The sequence below is a fragment of the Aedes albopictus genome, chromosome 2 (assembly GCF_035046485.1).
Source record: "Aedes albopictus strain Foshan chromosome 2, AalbF5, whole genome shotgun sequence".
In the NCBI taxonomy this organism is placed as follows: Eukaryota; Metazoa; Arthropoda; class Insecta; order Diptera; family Culicidae; genus Aedes; species Aedes albopictus.
Window position 1 is genome coordinate 473115915 of NC_085137.1, and position 24673 is coordinate 473140587.

The 24673-nt window shown below is 40.5% G+C and overlaps 2 protein-coding genes across 21 annotated transcripts in view; one reads left to right on the forward strand and one right to left on the reverse strand.

The window, feature by feature from the left end:
• LOC109414816 (calmodulin-binding transcription activator 1) overlaps nucleotides 1-24673 on the forward strand; it is a 634609-nt gene that overhangs the window by 254989 nt on the left and 354947 nt on the right. The gene's annotated exons all lie outside the window — the stretch shown is intronic.
• Nucleotides 1005-3440, reverse strand: LOC115256927 (UDP-glycosyltransferase UGT5-like). 2 transcript variants are annotated; one of them, XM_062854065.1, is made up of 4 exons: nucleotides 3157-3440; nucleotides 2434-2652; nucleotides 1788-2371; nucleotides 1005-1733 (listed from the first exon to the last, which is right to left on the reverse strand). In XM_062854065.1, the coding sequence occupies exons 1-4, from the start codon at nucleotides 3176-3178 to the stop codon at nucleotides 1014-1016; spliced, it is 1545 nt and encodes a 514-aa protein (XP_062710049.1). In that variant the 5' UTR covers nucleotides 3179-3440; the 3' UTR covers nucleotides 1005-1013. The 2 variants fall into 2 exon arrangements, with proteins under 2 accessions (XP_062710049.1, XP_062710048.1); XM_062854064.1 differs by lacking the exon at nucleotides 3157-3440 and having other exon boundaries at nucleotides 2434-3090.

Here is a 24673-nt window from a genome sequence, read left to right on the forward strand (position 1 = left end):
TTCTCAGGATTCTGTCGGAATCCTTCTCAGGATTCTGTCGAAATCCTTCTCAGGATTCTGTCAGAATCCTTCTCAGGATTCTGTCAGAATCCTTCTCAGGATTCTGTCAGAATCCTTCTCAGGATTCTGTCAGAATCCTTCTCAGGATTCTGTCAGAATCCTTCTCAGGATTCTGTCGGAATCCTTCTCAGGATTCTGTCGGAATCCTTCTCAGGATTCTGTCGGTATCCTTTTCAGGATTCTGTCGGAATCCTTCTCAGGATTCTGTCGGAATCCTTCAGAGGATTCTGTCTGAATCCTTCTTAGGATTCTGTCGGAATCCTTCTCAGGATTGTGTCGGAATCCTTCTCAGGATTGTGTCGGAATGCTTCTCAGGATTGTCTCGGAATCCTCTTCAGGATTCTGTGGGAATCCTTCTCAGGATTCTGTCGGAATCCTTCTCAGGATTCTGTCGGAATCCTTCTCAATATTCTGTCGGAATCCTTCTCAGGATTCTGACGGAATTCATTTCAGGATTCTGTTGGAATTCTTTTCAGAATTCTGTAGGAATCCATTTCAGGATTCTGTCTGAATCCATTTCAGGGTTCTATCGGAATCCTTTTCAGGATTCTGTCGGAGTCCTTTGCAGGATTTTGTAGGAAACCTTTTCAGAGCTCTGTCGGAATCCTTTTGACGATTCTTTCCATCGGAATCCTTATCAGGATTCTGTCGGAATCCTTCTTAGGATTCTGTTGGAATTCTTCTCAGAACTCTGTCGGAATCCTTCTCAGAATTCTGTCTTAACTTTTCTAAGGATTCTTTTGGAATCTCTTTCAGGATTCATTTGGAATCCTTCTCAGGAATCTGCCGGAATACTTCTCAGGAATCTGTCGGAATAATTCTCAGGAATCTGTTTGAATCCTTCTCATGATGCTATTGGAATCCTCCTCAGTATTCTACCGGAATATCTTTCAGAATTCTATCGGAATCCTTGTCAGGATTCTGTCGTCTTAAAAACACACCCCTTCGCACATTTAGTCTAATTTATTTTTCCTCTTTTCGTTCATTAACCTCCAACATGCTCGGAAAAAATTGTAAACTATTCCTAAAACCATCAAACACAACGCAACGAGAGCTGCTCCCACGTCCACCAGATGGTACTGCCACATTCGCAACTCCACGGCAGGCGATTGCAGATGAACCGCTCCCCGATGTCTTATCACATACTCGGTCCAAAACAGCGCCGTCTGGCCGGCTGTCATCGGTTTATCATGGTACCAGCGGGAGATTTCACGTGCCCTATCCGTGAACGATCCGTTCGTTAGTAGGGTATCAATCACCCGTCTGACAGTAGTCTCACTGATAAGTTCGTAGTCCAGTTTGAGACCGTATCCGGCTCGAACCGCCTTTTCGACGTTCATCTTCTGGTCGCCGAATATCGGAATTCCTAGTATGGGTTTGCCGTGGTATAGAGCTTCCGTTGTTCCCAGTAGGCCTCCGTGGGTGATGAACAGCTTTATGTTGGGATGGGCGAGGATGTCATTTTGGGGCATCCACGATCGGATGAGGACATTGCTGGGGACGTCTGTGATGGAGGCGTCTTCGAACTTCCAGAGAACTCTCTGTTTGAGTTGAGAGAACACCTTGAGGAAGGCGTCACGCTTGTGGGTTGGGAAATGCTTGGATTGGATGTGAGATCCCATGCAGAAGTAGATCACACCATGCGGGGATTCGTCCAGATATTGCTGAAGATCCTGAAAATGTCTGCGTAATTACAAGATCATCGATAAACTGTAAAGACTACTCACCTCCGGAAGTGGTTTAACATTCCGAATGTGTATCCCTCCGACTTCTACCATGTTTGGTGGATATGACCTTGGACTTCCAAGAGCAAAGTGTTGGTTCAGCAGAACCAATGACGTATTCTTCAACTGCTGTTCAAAACTTATGCCCGCCCGAGGGAATGCTTCATCGTAGAACCGCTTCTGTTTCGGAAGGTACACTGTTTCGTAATAGATCTGCTCTGCAATGCCCACAACAGTGTTGATCATCCTCTCGTAGAAATTCATGTGATCCGTAAGCCCAAGCATCAGATGTGCTACATGGGAGTACGGAGCGGGAGCTCCCACAAGTCCGTTAGTCCAGAGGTTGCTTCCCAACGTGGAGAACACAATCAACGGAGCGTTGAAGTGTTGAGCCAGCCCATAGATGGACTCCGTCATGAAGGTTTCCACGATCACCACGTCGAACTGTTGATTGGACTTCATCAGACCCACGACCTTGGGGTGTTGCAGAACGAAGCTGCATGTTGTGTCGGCTAGATCGTTGTACAACATCGACAGGATCATCAGGAATGAACCGTCCTTGTACTTGAAGTAGTTCTTCTCCAGTCCTGGAATCACGAGTACATACGCAACTAGTGTCATTGTTAGCAGATTTCAGCAATTCACTCACCAGCAGATGCGTCCAGAATTCCATCCATGACAATTTCATGGTAATTTGATGGAGCTTTCTCCAGCGGAAACGGTGTAATCACGGTAACATTGTGTCCCGCCAGCGCCAACACCCGAAGATATTCCGATCCAATGATGTAGTGCGATTTGGCCCATGTTGGTAAAATGCCTAGAATATTAGCTGCTTCGGCGTCTCGGAGCAACAGCGAGTGACAACTGACTGTAATGGTAACGAAAAGTAGCAGTTTCGATATCAGTGAACGAGTACCCGAGGCCATTGCCGTTGATTATGCTGGCGAGTTGTGAGTGTTGTGTTTGTTCGAAAAGTTAGCTCAGTGTTATCAGGTTGGTGCTCTGATGTGGCGTTATCGCTCGCTTGGGGATGGGCCTTAGCGATGCGATTGTTTTGGTGCAGAAAGAGGTGGAATTATCAGTGCTAATCTCATTGCTTGGCAATTGTTCGGTGATTTGTTTGGGATTCCATTTGAGAGATAGTCACACTCAATCAAAATATCGAAAATGACTTCAAAGCAGCTTTTAATAAAACTTGAACTGGATTCTGCCGGAACCCTAAGCAGAGTCAGAACTCTATTGAAATTATAAGAATAGGGTTTTACCATCCAACGAACGAATTCGTTTACGTGAACAAATTGATATCAACTTAGTCATAATGTGGAACGATCTAGCTTCAAGCTTAATTGAATTTATCAAATCTGCCACCTACCGATGTTCAAACTGAAAGTCATCCACCGGCACTTCACCCCCCAACAGCAGCCATCACATCTTGTTCTCGATTGTCAACCACGCCGAGCTGCGTCCTTAAGACTGGATACGATTTGTTGTTTGCATCTAATTCCCCGATGATGTGCACGTGACACCACCGGAAATGAAACGTCGTCGTCCCGCAAGTCGCAACGGCGACGATTTTACACACTTGTACCTAGATAGATATGCAAACCAGACTAGTTAGAAAACAGATACATACCTACGGCAGCCAACTTTTCAACCCCTTCATAATGGGGAAACTAGACACGTAGTCGTGGTCGTCGCGGTCTTGTTGGCTCGTTGGTCGCGGTCGGTGTTCAAGTGGCACCGCACAGTCCTTGATGATGAGCGCTACTAGAAGAAAGCTTTGATTTTTAGAGGTAGTTTGTTTTATGGGACTGTAGAAGGCAGGATATGCCTAAAAAAATAAACAGTGAAAATATGCCTGGAACCTCCATTAAGATAGAATCCATTTAGGAAAAATCTATTTAGGTCCCTCAATTAAGGTAACGCTACCTAAATAGAAATTGCTTGTGTTTGAAATAGTTTGAGTACTTAAAATTAGGGATAAGATGGGTTGGTTATGTTAAAGAAGTAGTTAGTAAAGCTCATGGGAGTTTGGGGTATTTACAGTGAAAGAGATGAGGGGTGGGGCATTAAGACTATTTATTTATAAAGAAAGACTGACTGTTTGAATCTCTTTGCAGATCGACTGAAAAGTTTATTGCAGGATTTAAACAACTACACAGTCTTTTATACGGAATACCTCTGAAGATGACACAAAACTCCAGGGTTGAAACGTCGGGCAAATAATAAATCTCGTTTTTCCGTATTAAAGACTGCGTAGCCGTCTTGAAATCCCGCTTCAACAGTGTGTGTATCAGAACTTCAAACGCTTAAATCTCAAAAGGCAAGCTTCAAACAACAGTACATTTTAATATTCTGTTCTTGCTCACTAGTAATAAGCTTAAAGTAAGAAGCTCAGGTGCGCTGGTTTTATTTACGAAGAGCTTTGTGCGCTCGAAATCGTGAGTAGGTGCCGAAGTCGCCGAAGTCGAAGAAGAAGAAGAAGAAGAAGAAGAAGAAGAAGAAGAAGAAGAAGAAGAAGAAGAAGAAGAAGAAGAAGAAGAAGAAGAAGAAGAAGAAGAAGAAGAAGAAGAAGAAGAAGAAGAAGTGCCGTTTTGTTTTGAAGGAAAGTAACAACATAGCCTTCAATTAATAGAAAAAGTATTGGGATGCATTTTAAAAATAGACAAATTTACTAAAAACTCATAAAATAAATAAAATCGCTATAATTTTTTCTCTTGTTAATAATTTAAAGTTGTGTCAAACTTTTTCAGAGCTCATTATATAAGTCATAAATGATCAAAATTTCATTGCATTCGGTTCATTGAATCCGGAGATATAACAGCTCAAAGTTGGCTATCGGACAATTTTACCTATTTCTAGAATCTTTATAACTTCGTGTAGAACAGCCTGATATTTTCCAAATTTTGTCCACTGATACACAACTAGTTGATGAACTCACAGTAAAAATTTGAGAATATTTGATGCTTTTATCGAAAAGTTATGGCTAGTTGAACACTTTTGGAAAAGTAAAAATTTTGCCTGTCCCGATCATTTTGTCTATCCCCTGTATGTGCTGTCGAAGGAGGAGTTTAATGTTAAGAACAGCCTATAGGTCATAGGATCTACTGAATTCCTTCCAAAACCGGGGCGTTTAATAAACGCTTTAAGGCGGTTCTGAAATCCCCCTAAATTTCTCCTGACAGCAGTGATCTCTTTAGGTCCCCTGAAACTCACCAAAACTGTAACGCTCCCGAGACCCTCCAAAACCCATGAAAACACTTCTTTAATGCCTCCGGAACACCCTGAAAATCCTCTAAAACATCCTGAAATGCCACTGAATACTTCCTGAAGTACCCTTGGACCCCATGTAACGCACCTAGGACTGTCCGCAACCTCCCAAAAACTCCCCTCTATTACCTTCGGCAGCTCCAAAAACGCCCCCGCAAAACCTTCGGAACCCCCTCTAAAATATCCTAAAAATGCCTCGAAAACCTCGCATTTGAGACCCTCAGAAACTCCCAAAACGCCCCTGAAACGGCTCAGGAACCCACTGAAAATCTTCTGAAACATCATGAAACACTAACGAAAATCCCCTGAAGTACTTTCCATGAAGCGCACCTGAGACTCTCCGAAACGCCCGATAACACCAATGTAACGCCTCTGAAACCCGCTAAACATTCGCTGAAACATCCTGAAATGTTACCGAAAACCCCTTGACATCCCCTTGGATCTCATGTAACGCATCTGCGACCCTCTGAAACCACCAAAGGCGCCTCTGTAACGCCTCCGGAAAACGATAAAAATTCTCTGAAACTTCCTGAATAAATACCATTCTAACGCCTGTCTGAGACACTCCGAAATCCCCCTAAAATGCTTTCAGAACCTCTGGAAACCCCTGAATACCGGAAGCTCTCTTGAAAGTTCTTTGAAACCCCGCATGATACTCCTTTGAATCTTTTAGCCAGTCACCCTTCTTAAATTTCTTTGCTATTATGAATTTTTGGGGCCTTCATGGGAATTGCATGGGTTTTGAGGGGGCCACCAAGAGAGTTTCAAAGGGGTTTTAGGAGGAGAATCAAAGCGTTTCAGGGTGTTTCATTTTCATTTTAACAGGGGTTTCAAAGCATTTCAAGGCTGATGGGTGGTTACAAGGTATTTTAGGGGGATCTGGAGGTTTCAGGTCGTTTAATGGGAATGTTTGGAAGCCTGCTGGGGAGTTTCTGAAGGGTTTCTGGTTTATACAGGGGGCTTCCAAGAAGGGTTTCCGGTGTATCAAGAGGGCTTCCAAGAGAGTTTCGTGGATTTTTAACCTTAGCAGGATGTTGGGCTCAATATGACCCAGACAGACTCGCTGAGCGTACACTATGCTCTCGTGGTACGCCTAGCCTAACATCTTAGGAGGGTTAAGAGAGATATCAAAAGGTTTCATGGTGTTTCAGGTGGATTAATGTACCCAGCTAACGCAAAGTCTAATACAGTATTGTGCATTAACACCATCATAACACAAAAAAGCCGCAACATCAACATTGCCCTTCTTCCTCCATCAACGCTACAGCCGACCGTCTCTATGTTGCTAACGAACACATTCGGGACGAACGCATTGATACGGTGGCTGCCGCTGCCCCGCTCTTTCTCTGCACATCTCCTGAGCAGCCGAACGCTTGTTAACCGTCGTTTCGACGCAGAGCTATGTCACTCACTGCTGGGTGACTCTCATCTGAAAGGGCCAGGATGAAGGTCAATTTGTTTAGTAGTATTGCATGGCGTAGCAAACACAAACATTGCACGCCCTATGAATAGAATGCAAAGCGTAGAACAAAAACTCGCTTCGGTGTTTCATCGTGTGGTTCGAAAACAAGAGACGATCGCTGCTGCTGGATGTGGTTGACTCTGCATTGAACGAGGGTTGGCTTGAGTAGCTTTTGCGTGAATCGATTATGTTTTGATGGACTGCGTTTGTCGTATGAAGTGATGGTTAAAGCGAGTGTCGTTCGACATTAACCATCCTGAAACTGCACAACCCTGGTCTAATATGATGTTGAATAGGATGCCAAAGTGGAGGCCATATGCGTACATGCTTCCGCGTGTAAAATGTGCGTATATCGCCTCCACTTTTACATCCTATATAACATCATATGCGTTCGTGTGTTGACTGGGTAGTTTCAGGGGGTTTGAAATTGGTACCTAGAGGTTTTAGGATACTTTCACAGATGTTTAAAGCCTGAGAGGTGTCAAGGCGTTTTTGAGGTGTTTTCGGGGGCTTCCAAGAGAGTACCTAGGGGGATCTGAGAGGTCTCAAGACCTTTTAAGAGCTTTCTGAGGGATTTTTGGGAGCTTCCAATAGAGTTTCAAGGGGTCTCAAGACGTATCAGGGTGGTTTCAAATGGGGTTTGGAAGTAGTTTCCGAAGGTTTCAGGAAGCTGTCAAAGAACGTTTCGACTCTATTTCGAGTTTTCTTCTAATCAGATTCGCGAGGAAAAAGAACAGCTCCGTTAGGCTTAGCAGATGTAACAAAATGTTTCAAATTTTCGTTTTTTTTTTCAACTGTTCTCCATTGCAAAAAAAAAAAAAATAAACGAAATTATTTCTTGGCTGTTTGCAGCCTTTTCCTCAGTTTTGTTTACTCCATTTAGAAAAAAAAAAATATCTTTGAAGGAATCTTGGAGTTGTACCCCTGGAATTTTTTTTGAAGAAATCCTTAAAGGAATTTAAGGAAAAATGGTGAACAATCCACGAAGATGGAATCTCTGGAGGGTTTCTGGAAGGATTCTTGAGACGAATCTCTGAAGGCAAATTTGAAAAAATCTTTGAAGATGAATCCTGACAGAAATTATGGGACAAATCCCTGGAGGAATCTTAGTTTCAGCATGAATCGCAGTGGACTCTCCGGAGAAATACCGAGAGCAATCACTGGAAAGCCCGGAAAGAATCTCTGGAGGTATTCGGGAAGAAATCCCGGGAGGAAACGTGAAGTAATCCTTGGGGAATTTCAGGAAGAATGTCCCAAGAGGAAATTCTGGAGAAAATTCTCGTACGAGAAATTCTTGGAAAAGTGTTGCAGAATCTCCTTGGTTCTTCTGATAATGGGAGAGAATTTATCTAGAAATCTTTGTAAGGTTTTGGGAAGAATCTCTTGAGAATTTATAAAGCTTAGCTAAATACATGATAGATAAACTATTTTTCGTAACATTCTCAAAAAAAAAAGGAGGAATTTAATTGAGAATTCTTTTTTTTTAGTTATTAGTTCTGTAATGCTAGCATACCGAATAAAAGCAGCATCACAAGATGGCAAAAAGTTCACCTTAAGTTCCTCAATGAATTCTTTGATTTTTTGTCTTTGTTTTTGAAATTCTATCAGAAATTCTATTATGCATTCTTCCAGTTACTTCTTTAGGGACCCTATCAGATCATTCTATAAAAACTCCACTGTAACTCAGTCAATTCTATTTTGAATATTTTTTTCAACATGGCTTGGTACTGTACATATCTTACCGTATACAAAAAATAATTCAATCGGTAAAAAAAAATACTCAGCTATAACACAAAGTGCTAACATTAGGACCCCCTTCTCGAAATGGTCCCGCACCTACCTAGCATCCAAAATAATATTTTATTGAATATGCGTAAAGCCTGAAGTTTATGAGCACAACCCTTCTAAAAATGGGCAAATTGGAAAAAAAAAATGCAGAGACAAAATCCATGGTAGGATTTGAACCAAAGACTCCCAAACTTGCTAGATACGGCTCGTTAGTCAACTGAACGTTCTATTGTATCGATTTTACAGGTAGAAAGCCAACCTGAACTCGAATAGGTTTGTCACTTTTATGTAAAATAAGGACGTCTATCAAACCATCATAAAAGTAAAATTAAATGTTAGAGTTTCTTTACGGTTCTTTTGGTTTTTGAGTTAAGGGCATTTTTTTTTTTATTACCGTACGGGATTGGGCCGAAGGGACCTAGATTCTCATGAAACTTTTTCCACAGGCATGGCTAATGGATATATGAACAAAAAAAATGAGAAAAATTCAGGGTCGCCTATTTTCCCGGAAAATTCTTTGTTTTCCCCTGACACTACTTACTTTGAAAAATTATAACTCAAGAACAAAGCATCATAGAAACAAAGTTTTTTTTTAGAAAATAAAAGCAAATTTTCTCATAAATAAAAACAAAAATAAAGTGGAAAAGATTCCACAAAATTTTCCACCGTTGAGTAAATTGAAAAAAAAAGCCGGAAAAACTATTCCCGAACTTGCGGGAAATTTTCAAAAAAAATTTTTTTGAGGAGGTAATTTCATAAGCTTCAATCGCTGAAATTTTTGAAAAGGACTTTTTTTCTTTCTTGAGTTATGGTCAATTTTGTGAAAAATAACCATGTACGCATATATTATGTGGTAATTTTTCACATAATTGGCCATAACTCAAGAGTGAAAAACAAGTGCTTTCATTTTCATTAAAAGACTTTGTTTCTACGATGTTTCGTTCTTGAGTTAAAATTTTTCAAAGAAAAGGATTATGTGATACTTTTGGACATTTTTCAACAAAATTGGCCATAAATCAAAAACGAAAAAAAAGTGCATTCCAAAAATTTCAGCGATTAAAGCTTATGAAATACCCTTCTCAAAAATATTTTTTTGAAAATTTTCCACGAGTTCGGGCATTTTTTTTCCGGCTTTTCTTTACAAATTTTCTCAACTGTGGAAAATTTTGTGGAAAACTTTGTCCAGTTCATATTTTTTTTGATTTCTGATAAAATTTGCTTCCTTTTTCTTAAAAAACATTTGTTTCTACGATATTTCGTTCTTGAGTTATAATTTTTCAAATTAAGTAGTGTAAGGGGAAAACAAAGAATTTCCACCTGAGTTTTCCGGGAAAATAGGCGACCCTGAATTTTCCCCAATTTTTTTGTTTATCCATAAGCCCTGCCTGTGGAAAAATATTCATGAGAATCTGAGAAAAATGCCCTTAAGCTGAGTGGAGAAAGACCTACGAATGAGTCATGATAATGAATATTGAGCTATTTCAATTTTGTTGTGTTGCATCTTTAAGTTTCCCATTTGCCGACAATACTTTCACCCTGCCTTCGTTTCTCAGCGTGTGGCCACCAGCTGCGGTCGGGAGAAAGTCATCACAATTTTCGACTTGATTTGAAGTGTCTCGACGTCGCTCGCTCGACAATTGGGGACCTATGTAGCTAGCGTGTGGCCTCTTCTCTAGTCGTTGTGTGGTTTTGCGGTGGAATGTCAACCGTGCGGGATCCCAAAACGGAAGCCCTCCGCCGCGCCGGTTGCCCGGGACCATGCCCCGGCGATGATTGCCGGAGAACTTTCCCGATGGGGTTAATTGGCCACTGTCGTCGCGCCTTCCTCCGCGCTCTGTGACGTGGATGCCTAATGGCAAGCAACAAATTTAATTTATTTCTTTCGGTTGGATTTTCCAGCGGATTTTGATGGCCTATGGTAGACGCACGCGGTAGGAGTTATAATTTTCCGCTTGGTCGAGTTGGATCGTAGTTGGGTAGTCTGATGGATATCCCTAAATTATGTTCTTGAAATAACCAAACAAATAATTTAATGGACTTTGTTTGCGGAAAGTTGGTCGGGCGCAGTTGATGGAATAAATTTTCACTCCAATGGGCACAAATAATGAGCGACTGATGCTTCCGTCTGTTGGAGTCTTACGGAAGAAGTTTGTTATCGAACAAAAAAATTCAAATGAGAACTACTTTTCGGCACCTAGAGGGCAAATAACTAGGCTTGATTTGAAATAATTGCCCTTTTACACAATATGCTTACCCTTATCAAGTGTAAACTAATTAAGTTATAAAACATTGTTCCTTTCGGTTGGCTATGAAATTCCCCCCAGGATTCCACACCATAAAGCCGTAAAGTCCTTGACGTTATTACTGAGCAGCGAGAACATCGTCGTCAGCTTTAAGAAGCGGATCCCATGCTGTGAGATTTATTGCAAAATGGATTTGTCCTAGGTCAGCGCAGCGCTGCGATGGTGATGGTGGTATTCCTACAGCTAGCTGGTCTAATCCTCCGCCCTTACTTACAATCCAAGAGCTTTCGCGTCTGACAGCAGGAGATTTTCATGTCTACTCACTCGAGTCCAACCCCCAAAATCCCCTCGATTCTGTCAGACAAGTGGTCACTAATTTGACTCTGATCCGTTCTCCCATCCATCGGTCCGTCTACTCGGACTTTAGCCTATTTTCGAGGATCAACCACTTATGCAATCATAATCATCATAATCGACACGGACGACACGCTGCCGGTCACCGCCAATAGCTAGCTGTCGTTGGTTGTTAATCCCTTCACTCGCTGCTCGGTCCAATGTCGATACGATAAGCCGGGAACGATTTGCAGATCAAATTTCCCCCGCGGCTCCCGAGGGCCACCTAGTTATAATTTCATTAATGCTGCCCCGTCGCGTCACCGTCGGTCGTCGTCGTTGTCGTCGCGAGAACCAATCAAACGATGAATGATGGCGATGATGAGCTGATGATGGCCCACACGTGGGAGAATATTTATTAACACCGTTCAGTCGTATGTTTGTGCAGTTTCAACATCATCAGTTCAACTGGAATGTGAGTTGAGCTACGATGGCCTTCTCTGTCCGCCTCAATGATTTGCTATTCAATTGAAAGGCTCTCTGTTTTTTCGTGGATTCTACCGAAGAGAATTTACATATTAAATTGAAAATTGGTTTGCGATAGGCTATTCGGGAAATCGTTCCACTGAGAAACTTTGAAATTCATAATCTGTATCACATGAGTTCAATAAAACTATTGAGAACTTAATGATAATTGAGTTGGTTAAATTATCAACAAATATCACAAAAAAATGGGGTATGAGTGCCACAAGTAATCTCATGCTCTCAAATTTATCCAATTCGAATACAAGCGATTATGGCACTGCACTCAATATTGTTTTTACACTTTTTTACGTGATTTTCTCGAAATTACACGATTTTTACACTATTTTGATCATTATGTTGGAGTTATATATGCATATTGGAGATATTGTAGAAAGCTTGGAATTTTCTTCGGTGCTTATAAAAAAAAAATAATACCGTCGTAAGGGGTGGGAATGGGTCAAAAATGCATACATCCACATTCATTGTTCAATTACTTTTGCTTTTTCGAGCATGAGCATGAGCATTGGTGACCGTACACTTCGTAGTTGCTACTCCGTGATTGACCAGAGCTAGCGGAATTGCACAGAGAACCAATAGATGGGGCTTGGGGTTAGCACAGCATCCTCAATGTACACGTTCCGAGAACTCAAGCTTTAACGGGTCAATAACGGCGCCGGCCACGTCCTTACGGTCAACCGGGAGAAGGAAGGAATGTTAGTTTGACAACCGTTGCTACTAGAGGTTGTATGTACTACTGGACCCTCCACAGTTGTCACGGGAAGGAGTTTTTGTTAGTTGGGAATGATTGTCAGTCACATCACTCTGGATTCACTTTGGTAAGTGATGTGATCGATGTAACCATGAACATACACAAAACACATACACAGAATTGTGTCACCTCACAGTTTGGAAGAACGGTGAGACCTTGAAAAATCTTTGTAGAAATCTAGAGAATTTCTTGCGGAACGAGAGAGATCTTGCGTCACCTCGCAATTAGGAGGACTGGTGAACCACAATACATGTAAAATGCTGAGACGAAATTATGTGCCGACACTAACAGTGACGGACCGCACAAACTAAGAAATGCTTGGAGGCTTGTAAAATATAGGGAAGTTAAAAAAGTATGAATACCAAGAAATTGGGCCGACACTTCAAGTGACGAACTCTACTTAGTGCTAATAAGCAAATACACCAACGGTGGGTATAAAAAAAATATACACAAACAGAAACATGACAAAAAAGAAAAAAAAAAAACAAGCTAAATATATAGCGCATTTAGTTCACCACTGGACTATCGCACAAGCCCACAAGAGTGCGAAAACGCAAATAAAAGTGCGCGATTGCATCCAATCGACTCGGTGTCTTCAGAGCACTTATTCAGCATACATCAAAGAATTAGAGCGCCGAAGACATGAATTTGATTTGATGCAATCGCTCAGTTTTATTTACGTTTTCGTACTTATGAAGACTCAGTGCGCAGTCCAGTGGTGAACTAAATGCGGTATAATAACCTGTCAAACTTTTCAGAGGTAAACATTCAATTTACAAGATGCATACAAAAAAAAAACAAGTCGGCACTCACGGTGACGAACTATACAAATTCGTTGAAAAAATATTTAAGAGATACATATACACACACATAATAAAAAGACGTAAATTATCAACTATGGTGGATCAAAAGAAAATAGAAAAACAAAGTCCACAAACAGGAAATAAACAACAAGGAACAAACTCGCCGGGTAGACTTGTTCAGCTTCTTCTTCGTGTTCTGTGCTGACTGCAGTACTCCAGAAGGCCCCTCCAGGCCATTTTGAATGTTCACATGTTTAAGCCACTCGCTCGGTCACCGAATCCAGAACGAAATCTGAACTAGCTTGGCCACCGCTTGCTGCTACTCAATCGGGACGCGACAAAACGACTCTTCAATTACTTTTGCTTTTTCGTATGAAAAAGTTTTTTGATCATTGGATTGTGATCATTGATGATGCATGTACAAATGATGAATTAAATATTTGGACTTCGCCAATTGTCCTCAAAACTACAAGTGTATTCTCACCTCGAAGGGGTGAGAATGGATCAAGGGAACTGAATTTGTTCCGCATTTACAACAAAGCAAATCAATAAAGTTCTGGTCTAAATTAATACTACTTACCAATACTTTATTATATGATAAATTTGAGTTTTAGATTCTTAAAAGTACCAATCCACCTGAAAGTGTGGTATTTCATCGAGCCCTAGAAGTGGAATTTTGAAACGGCATTATTTTCAAGATTTTTTCGATTATCAAAACTAACCCGGGAGCGGTCGCGTCGTGTACTGAGTACACGCACCATAAAAAATGCACGCTTGTGGTACACAGCGTGAGCGCAGCGTTGCTGCAGGTAGTCAAAGACGCGATTGCTCGAGGGTTAAATAATAGCTCTAGAAACCTATTTTTTGAAAGGAACTGCTAACAACTGGGAGGATGACAACGTGAAATTTTTGAATCGATATTCGCAATATTTGATAATATATTTTTTTGACCCAATCTCGCCCCTCCGACCCATTATCACCCCCAACGACGGTAGCAGTATTTTTATCAACCTTGTTATCAGAAATTCTTCGCACGACCACGTAATCAGAGCAATTTAGGCGATCAAAAATTTAAGCGATCAAAGCTCCTTCTCAAATGATCAAATGTCTCAAAATATTTTTTTATTTTTTTTTTTTGCGAATTCGGGCATAGTTTTTCCGGCTTTTCTCTATGAATTTTCTCAACGGTGAAAAATTTTGTGGAAAACTTTTTCCATTTCATATTGTTTTGGATTCCTGAGAAAAAAATGCTTTTTTTTCTAAAATGTTTCTACGATACTTCGTTCTTGAGTTATGATTTTGTAAAGAAAAGGCTTATATGACACATTTGGACATATTTCAACAAAATTGGTCGTTACTCAAAAACGAGGAAAAAGTGCATTCCAAAAATTTCAGCGATTAAAGCTTATGAAATAACCTTCTCGAAAATATTTTTATGAGAATTTTCCATGAGTTTGGGCATTGTTTCTCCGGCTTTACTTTACGAATTATCTCAACTGTGGAAAATTTTGTGGAAAACTTTTTCCAGTTAATATATTTTTGGATTTCTGAGAAAATTTGCTTTAATTTTCTAAAAAAAACTTTTGTTTCTATAATGCTTCGTTCTTGAGTTATGATTTTTCAAAGTATGTAGTGTCAGGGAAAAACAAAAAAATCCATCTGAGTTTTCCGGGATTATAGGCGACCCTGAATTTTTCTCAATTTTTGTTTTGTTCATATATTCATGAGACGGTCGTTCGTTTATGATAGAAGCTGTTTAACTTTGACAGTCCGGATTTCAACAAGCTGTGATAGCTGTGAGAACTCCGGTCTGCTACTTACATTCCAAGGATTTGAGTTCAAATCTCTTTCGAATTTAAATGTTATTTTTCTTTTTTTAATAGTTATCTTCAATGTTAATCTAAGAAAATGTCCGTTATGTATGACAAGGTGCTTTTGTAACATTCGAACCGTCATAATTCTACAGGTTTTGTTCATACTGTGCAATCAAGTACATATTCAACCGGAATCGGAATATTTATCGTGGGTTTTAAGCAAGAATTGGTGAAATTATTTGCAGATTTTCGTCTGAATCCTACACTGGATTTTGTCGGAATCTTGTTGTCCTATATTTTGTTCTGTCGGAGTGGGACATCACATTGTTAAATCCATCAGTTTTTGAAAATTAGTTAGTTTTTGAGAACTAATAATAAGAGCATTTTCCAGTTTGTTTTTGTTAATTATCTCGGGAAAATCAGTCCCAGATACATAAATTAGATAAAAAAAATCCTAAGGAATCTCCCGGAAGTTTTCATCAGATTTCCATCTTAAATTCCGAGTATGAAATGAATATGACAATGACGGTGCTTGTAAAAATTGCCAATTGTTCTTAACCTTCCTACGGTGTTCGGGTCAATATGACCCGGATCGCACTTTTCAGGCGCAATATCTTTTGATCCTGATTTGCTATAGCTTTGAAACTTTGTGACTTTAAATCTTTTGCCAAAAACTTATTTTTAAAATTTTGACCGATAATTTTGGCCTTTTCTGAAGGGCTGGACAAAAAAAGTTACGTTTAAGGTGTTCGGGTCATATTGACCCGGATTTGGTACAACGATTTCACAGTCATTTCTCAATAAAATAATAAAGTTTTTGTACTCAAAATTATCGTTAGGGCTTAAATTTTGTGGATCCGGCTCTAAACTAAGGTTCGGTTGGATGTGGCCACTTGGAACCGACGCCAGAGGGACCATGGTTTGGCCATTTTCGCAGGAGGGTGTTTTTCGCAATAAGTTATGCGAAATGTAGCTGATTTGAATGTTTGGAGTGCTAAATGCACCGGAAAAAGCAGCATCAAACTGCCCCAACCACTAAGCTAACTGACCAGATGAGTTTTGGCTATCAGGTGGCCACGGGACTAAATCTTGAGGCCTCGGAACGGCTCCCGGAGACCCCCGATAGGTGACCATTTTACAAATATGGTGAATCCATGCCGTGCGACATATCAAAAGTTGCAGAATTTTATGGAGAATGCATCAGTGACCATGTCAGAAGCCAGAAGCAAGATTGGCCACTTGGTGGTCCCGGAACCGATTCCCGGGACCCCGGAAATGTGGCCAATTCTCGCAGTTTATATGAGCTTGCCGTATGGCACATCGAAATTCGAAGAATTTCATTGACAATTCACCAGTCATCAAACCAGCAACTGCAGACAACATTGTCCGCTTGGTGATCTCGGAACCGTTTCCCAGGGCCGGTTCCGAGGCCCCCGGAAATGTGGTCAATTCTTGATTTTTTTTTACTATGCCGTGCGACATATCTAAATTTGCAGAATTTTGTTGCGAATATATCAGTGGCCACATCAGATACGAAAAGCAGGATTGGCCACTTAGTGGTCCCGGAACAGGTTCCCGGTAACCGGTTCCCAGGACTCCGAAAATGTGGCCAATTCTCGCAGTTTGTATGACCTTGCCGTATGGCACATCAAAATTCTCAGAACATCATGTGTAGGTAATTCATCAGTCATCAAACAAGCAACAGGAAACAACATTGTCCACTTGGTGGTCCCGGAGCCGGTTCCCAGGACCGGTTCCAAGGACCCCCAAAGTGTGATCAATTCTCGAATTTTTTTTACCATGCCGTGCGAATTTTTCAGAATTTTGATGCGAATATATCAGTGGCCACATCAGGCACGAAAAGCAGGATTGGCCACTTAGAGGTCCCGGACCCGGATCCGGGGGCCCCGGAAATGTGGCCAGTTCTCGCATTGTGTATGACCATCTCATGTGGCACATCAAAATTCGCAGAATTTCATAGATAATTCATCAGTTATCAAACCAGCAACTGAAGACAATATTATCTACCTGGTGGTTCCGGAACAGGTTCCCGGGACCGGTTCTCAAGACCTCGGCAATGAGGTCAATTCTCGCATTTTCTATGATCATGCTGTCCGATGCATCGAAATGTGCAGAATTTTGATGCGCACATCAGGTATCAGAGGCAGAATTAGCCACTTGGTGGTCCTGGAACCTGTTCCCAGGACCCCGAGAGTGTGGCCAATTCTCGCATATTGTATGACCATATCGTGCGGCACATCAAAATTCTCAGAATTTTATAATGAATTTATCAGTTTTCAAGCCAACTACGGGAAACAACATTGTCCATCTAGTAGTCGCGGAAGCGATTACCAGGACCCCGGAAAAGTGCTCAATTCCCGCAATGTCTTTGATCACGCTGTCCGATCTATCAAGAGTTGCAGAATCTTGATGCGAATACATCAGTGGCCAAGTTGAATGCCAAAAACAGGATTGACCACTAGGTGGTTCGAAACCCGGTTCCCTGGACACCTGGAATATGCCGTGAGACTTATCAAAATTCATAGAATTTCATAGATAGTTTATCAATTATCGAACAACTGGAAGCATCATTGTCCACCTGAAGGTCCCGGAACCGGTTCTCGGAGAAATATTGTCAATTTTTGTGCTAACCCGATCACCAAATTTGCAGGGTTGTTGTCCAGCATTCTTGCAATATGCCCTGCTCATCGTATACTTCCGGCTTTATCCACCTTCTGAATACTGGGTTCGCCGTACAGTGCAACGAGCTCGTGATTCATCCTTTACCGCCACTCACCCTTCTACTTCACACCGCCGAAGATTAGTACGCAACGGTCGAAACTCCAAATACTTGCAGGTTCCACTCAAGCATGGTCCGTGTCTCGTGTCCATAGAGGACCACCGGTCTTATTGGCGTTTTGTTCATGGTACATTTGGTGCGTGAGTGAACCTTTTAGACCGCAGCTACTTACACTGATGGTACGCGTTCGAATTGCACGACTAATTTTGTTGACAGCTGTCAGTAAAGATCCGATGTAGACGAATTTATCCACCTCCTCGAAGGTATCCCTGTATTTCGTTACATTACTGTCTAGACGGATCCAGTCGTGTTCCGTTCTGCCTACCAGCATGTACTTTGTATGTGCCGCATTCACCACCACTGCGACCTTTGCTGCTTCGTGTTTCAGGCGAATGTCCGTCACCTTGTCGCAGTTCCCAGCGAAATTTGAATGAATGGATAGTTCACCTGAAACCCACATTTATGTGCAATGTGCAAATTTGCTGCATTTCCAACTTTCCGGAAACTGGGTCCTACGCCGCTAGGTGGCGAATATTTCCATGTAGTACTAACATGCTAACTTTCTTTTACATTCTGAATATTGATGAAAGTCTGAAAATTTTGATGTGCCATGAGCTAGCTTGAGCTTGATTAATCGCCAGCAGTTGCTACACCAGTATCGCCAAATCAGCTTCACTCACACAAGGAACCAATGAGATAGCTGCTCGGGATATTCAGTGTTGGTAGTGTCCTATTTTTTGGCGAGAATGGCACCTCAGGTTGCAGGTCAATGTGGAGAACGAGGGGAACATAGGCAAAACAACATAGGGGAACATAGGCAAATTTTCATAGTTGTGGCTTTCACAGCCAGAGGCGCGCGCATCGTTTTTCTATGCGTTTGACGTTTCACATTAGCGCCTTCTGTTGACGATATTGCACAAAACAGTGATTCGTGCAACTTTTCCACCATGTGATGGTAGTGTGAACTGGGCGATGGATTTCCATGAAAATCGTTCAAGGTGTTACGTCTGTTTGTCTGTGGTATTACCATAGTCAATAAAATAATTTATCACATATCCGGGGTCCTCATATTCTTGGACTACCAAGTGAACAATGTTGCTTCCCGTAGCTGGCTCGAAAACTTATGCATTCTCCAAAGAGTCTGGAAATTGTGGTATATCGGACGGCATGGTTATTGAAAATGCGAGAACTGGCATAATGCTAGGAGGCCAAGGAACTGGTTCAGGGTCCACTTGGGGGACAATGTTCTCTTCAGTAGCTGGTTTGATAACTAGAAAATTATCCATGAAATTGAACGAATTTTGATGCGCCACATGGCAGGGTCATACAAAATCAGGGAATTGGTCACATTTTCGGGGCCTCGGGAACCGGTTCCGGGACCACCAAGTGGGCAATGTTGGTTCCAGTTGCTGATTTGATAACCGATGAATAATCTTTGAAATTCTGCTAATTTTGTTGTCCCATACGGTAAGGTTATACAAACTGCGAAAATTGGCCACAATTCCGGGGTCCTGGGAACCGGTTCCGGGACCACCAAGTGGCTAATCCTGCCTCTGATATCTGATGTGAACATCAAAATTCTGCAAATTTTGATACATCAGACAATATGATCATAGAAAATGCATGAATTGATCACGTTTCCGGGATTTTGAAAACCGGTCCCGGGAACCTGTTCTGGAACCACCAGGTGGACAACGTTATCTTCAGTTGCTGGTTTGATAACTGATGAATTATCTATGAAATTCTGCGAATTTTGATGTGCCACATTGGATGGTCGTACAAAATGTGGGAGTTGGCACCATTTCCGGAGCCTCCGGAACCAGGTCCGCGACCTCCAAGTGGCCTATCCTGCTTTTCGTATCTGATGTGGCCACTGATATATTCGCAACAAAATTCTGCAAATGTAGATGCATCGCACGGCATGGTAAAAAAAACGAAAATTCACCTCATTTCCGGGGTCCTCGGAACAGGCCCAGGGAACCGGTTCCGGGACCGCCTAGCGAACAATGTTATTTTCAGTTGCTGGTTTGATGACTAATGAATTATCTATGAAATTCTGCAAATTTCGATGTGCCATATGGCAAGGTCATACAAACTGCGAGAATTGGCCACATTTCCGGGAACCGGTTCCGGGACCACCAAAGGGCTAATCCTGCCTCTGATATCTGATGTGAGCACTGATGGATTCGCATCAAAATTCTGCAAATTTCGATGCATCAGACAACATGATTATAGAAAATTCAAGAATTGACCACATTTCCGGGGTTTTAAAAACCGGTCCCGGGAACCTGTTCCGGGACCACTGAGTGGCCAATCCTGCTTTTCGTGCCTGATGTGGCCACTGATATATTCGCATCAAATTTCTGAAAAATTCGCACGGCATGGTAAAAAAGTTCGAGAATTGATCACACTTTGGGGGTCCTTGGAACCGGTCCTGGGAACCGGCTCCGGGACCACCAAGTGGACAATGTTGTTTCCTGTTGCTTGTTTGATGACTGATGAACTACCTACAAATGATGTTCTGAGAATTTTGATGTGCCATACGGCAAGGTCATACAAACTGCGAGAATTGGCCACATTTTCGGAGTCCTGGGATCCGGTTACCGGGAACCTGTTCCGGGACCACTAAGTGGCCAATCCTGCTTTTCGTATCTGATGTGGCCACTGATATATTCGCAACAAAATTCTGCAAATTTAGATATGTCGCACGGCATAGTAAAAAAAAATCGAGAATTGACCACATTTCCGGGGGCCTCGGAACCGGCCCTGGGAACCGGTTCCGAGATCACCAAGCGGACAATGTTGTCTGCAGTTGCTGGTTTGATGACTGGTGAATTGTCAATGAAATTCTGCGAATTTCGATGTGCCATACGGCAAGCTCATATAAACTGCGAGAATTGGCCACATTTCCGGGGTCTCGGGAATCGGTTCCGGGACCACCAAGTGGCCAATCTTGCTTCTGGCTTCTGACATGGTCACTGATGCATTCTCCATAAAATTCTGCAACTTTTGATATGTCGCACGGCATGGATTCACCATATTTGTAAAATGGTCACCTATCGGGGGTCTCCGGGAGCCGTTCCGAGGCCTCAAGATTTAGTCCCGTGGCCACCTGATAGCCAAAACTCATCTGGTCAGTTAGCTTAGTGGTTGGGGCAGTTTGATGCTGCTTTTTCCGGTGCATTTAGCACTCCAAACATTCAAATCAGCTGCATTTCGCATAACTTATTGCGAAAAACACCCTCCTGCGAAAATGGCCAAACCATGGTCCCTCTGGCGTCGGTTCCAAGTGGCCACATCCAACCAAACCTTAGTTTAGAGCCGGATCCACAAAATTTAAGCCCTAACGATAATTTTGAGTACAAAAACTTTATTATTTTATTGAGAAATGACTGTGAAATCGTTGTACCAAATCCGGGTCAATATGACCCGAACACCTTAAACGTAACTTTTTTTGAGCACCTTCGGAAGGTTAAAGTTACGTTTCTTTTTTATCAAGACTTAAGATTAGGACAATAACAGGAGAAGACAGTTTTTAAATTCGCAGGTTACATTATGCATTTATAAGTGTCCTAGTATAATAGCAGTATTGTTTATTTTCTATACTATTTAATTGGTTCAGAGTAGAACCAGCAGTTGTGTCAAAAATGTTGGAAATTGATGAAATTGGCATTCGTTGAAGTTCTCGGAAAACAAATCTACTTACGGTGGAAGTTCTGGTAATATTTTCATCATTTTCATCAGCTTAATCAGAGATCATTAACACAATAGGGGGATTCACTTAACAGCGTGAACTGATTAAACGTTGCGACCACCAAGGCAGTCTTTGATTAAGGAGTGTATCGAAAAGTAGTTGAAAATGTTCATGATGCTCTATCTCGAAGCTGGGTTGGTCTTTTCATTTCGGTTCTTCTATGAAATCTTCACAATATAGTTAAGTTTAGAACAGCTGGGAAAAAATTGGAAAATGTTTAATATTATTGAAAATATGGTTAAATGAATACACCTATCAAAATAAAAATCTGCACATACTGCAATTTTGTTAAGATTTTTCAACATTTCAAAAATCTGTAGCGAATAAAATTTGTACGATAAAAAATCTGGAAAATATTGATGCTTGTTAACAGATATGTACACATAACATATCATTCGAAACCGACTTTCAAAATTCATATTTTGGATAGAAAAAGCTCCTATATCTACAAAATAGTCCATTCCAAAAAACGTCTATTTTTTGGTCAAACTTTGAAGTTCTGCTTTAAATATCTTAAAAAGTTATAAAATTCTATTTTTTGATCTAACTTACTCGTCCATAAATAAAAAAAACATACCCAATTTAAAAAAATGCGAATTTTTCATTTTATGTATTTTTTATTTGCGTAAACATGATATGGAGGAGCATAGGAAAAAGGGGTTCCTCAAAAATAGCCTTTTTTCATTTTTAAGAATTGCGCTTAAATGCAGTGGAGATTTTTATTGGAAAAAATAATTTGGAATAAATATAGGATTCTGGAGCTTATTATATTTGCACAAAAAAGTTAACAATTTTCGAACATTATCGAACTTTTTTTGCAATTTCAATTTTTTTGAGGGTGTGCAAAAATTTAAAAACATGCGTTCAGTAATCTAGGTTAAAAAACCAGTTAAAAGAACATTTTTAGAAAATCATAAAAGCCATTTCTTTTTTCAAGGATTAATACAGTATCTCCAAAAATAAAATTACTTAAAAGTTGTATTAAACTATTTTTGAGGCTATTGTAAACATTTTCAACTACTTTACGATACACTCCTTATTTCATTCGCAAAATCATGAAACATTTCAAATAAGCAGAAAATCATGGCTTACGCAGCAATTTAATCTGTTCAGTGAGTACCCCTAATATAATGTTCAACACCCGAAATGTTTATCACCGCTGTAACCTACCTAGCCTAACCATTGCTTTGCAAACAATCTGTCAATTTTGATATTAAGTACGATTCTTTAACTACTCCTCATTGGAGCCACCATTTGTTAAGCACATCTATCAGATACAGTCACAATTTAATCGTTTTCGAGTATGACACATCAGTTACTCCTCTCTGGAGCCACCTATCTTTAAGCATGCTATACTTAACTCTTCATATCAGTTAAGTCAAACGTACGAAACCAACTCAAGTTGCACAATATGCATTAAGTTGACTTCTCCAAAATCGTTGCTTGTAGTTTTCTAGATTTTTTAGATAAGTTCTGTAAAAAGCAGTTGAAAGCTAATAGAAAATGGGTTATATTACCGCTCTCATCTTAAAATTGGGTCGACCCAATATCCAGCGACACTGCCGTCAGTTTATACTCATATTTTTGAAAATTTGGCAACTTTGGGTAAAGTTTACATACATAACTCAGCGTAACAAAAATTAACTTTTTGTCTGTCTCAAGACCAAACTCATGTGTCTCCGAAGGATTTTTGGCCGCTGAATCCAAATCTGGGCTCAGATTTGCTCTAACACGTCACAGTTTTGAGCTATACCTCCATTTATAGGGCGATTTTGGGCTTTATTGACTGCAAGCCATTAAACAAGGAAATATTTTTTTTTAAGCAATCAAAAGGTTAAGTGGTCAATTAACATCTAAATCAACGACTCATGCAAAATATTTCGTTTTACCAAATCGAATTTGATAGTATTAAGCGATTTATGTTAGGTACGATATTTCCCATACAAGTCACCCTCCAAAAGTTGCATGCAAGTTTTCATACTAACATAAAATGCTTAAATCTAACAAATTTGATTAGGTAAAACGAAATATTTTGCATGAGTCGTTAATTCAGATGTTAATTGACCAATTAACCTTTTGATTGCTTAAAAAAATATTTCCATACTTAATGACTTGCAGTCAAAAAAGCCTAAAATCGCATATTTTGCCCTATAAATTGAAATATAGCTCAAAATTGTGACGTGTTGGAGCAAATCTGAGCCCGGATTCGGATTCAGCGGCCCAAAATCTTTCGGAGACACATAAGTTTGCTCTTGAGACAAAAAAATGTTGCGCTGTGTAATTTTTTGAAAAAGTTTCTTTTCAATCATGTCCAAAGTTTCTTTGACTTATTATCTTCTGAATGAGACCTAGGGTTTTGAAATCGGACGCAAATTGGCGAAGATAAGGGCCTAAAAAAATGACATGTTTTTGAGGGGGTGACCCCAAACTTTTGATCGGGAGTGTAAATCATGCCAATAGCTCTCTGCGGTCTCTCTGCTTGCTCGCAGCTATGACGGTTTTCTCTCTTTGTACTCGCTACAGCAGCCGAAGATAGCCGTTCGTTTATGGTAGAAGTTGTTTAACGTTGACAGTCAGGATTTAGGTCTGCTACTCACATTTCAAGGATTTGAGTTCAAATCTCGTTCGAATGTAGATGTTATTTTTAGTTTTTTGATAGCCATCTGCAATGTAAGAAGATTGCAAAAGAAAATTTCCGTTACCTAAGTATGACGAGGTCCTTTTGTTACATTCGATCCGTCATAATTGTACAGGTTTTATTTGTACTGTGCAGTCAAGTTCAAATTCAGTCAGAATCAGAATCTATATGATGGAATTTTAAGCAAGAGTTTGGCCATATCATTTGATTGATTGATTTATCTTTATTTGAGAGACCTTCAGCCCTTGGCTGGTTCGTCTCGCCATATCATTTGCAGGATTTCGTCTGAATCGCTGGATTTTGTCGGAATCTTGTACGGTCCTGAATTGTGTTATCGTTGAATCCATCAGCTTTTGAAAAAACACAAACCAAATTTTTTGAAGTGCTTCCAGCACAACAAAAAAATCAGCAAAATTAATTACTAAATTTCAGCACAACGTTGCTGATCAACTGTCAAAATTGCTGGATGGTTTAGCAAGTTGAAAAATAATTGTTGATACTTAGTAAATTCGTATTGCTGAATGTAATCAGCACAAAAGAAAATCAGCAAAGTTTGCTGAATACAAGCAAATAAAATGTGCAGTGTAGTTAGTTTTTAAGATCTTAAAATGAGAGCAATAATATTATTCGGTTTGTTTTTGTCAATTATCTTTGAATGGTTACTTGAAAAAATCATTCCTAGTGACAATT

What these genes read in the sequence shown, in the direction of transcription:
- LOC115256927 (XM_062854064.1), bottom strand. Translation starts at nt 2,710, where the DNA reads ATGGCCTCGGGTACTCGTTCACTGATATCGAAACTGCTACTTTTCGTT. An exon ending in AATTCTGGACGCATCTGCTG is followed by an intron (nt 2,372 to 2,433) that starts GTGAGTGAATTG and finishes TCGTGATTCCAG; the next exon opens with GACTGGAGAAGAACTACTTC. An exon ending in ATGTTAAACCACTTCCGGAG is followed by an intron (nt 1,734 to 1,787) that starts GTGAGTAGTCTT and finishes AGACATTTTCAG; the next exon opens with GATCTTCAGCAATATCTGGA.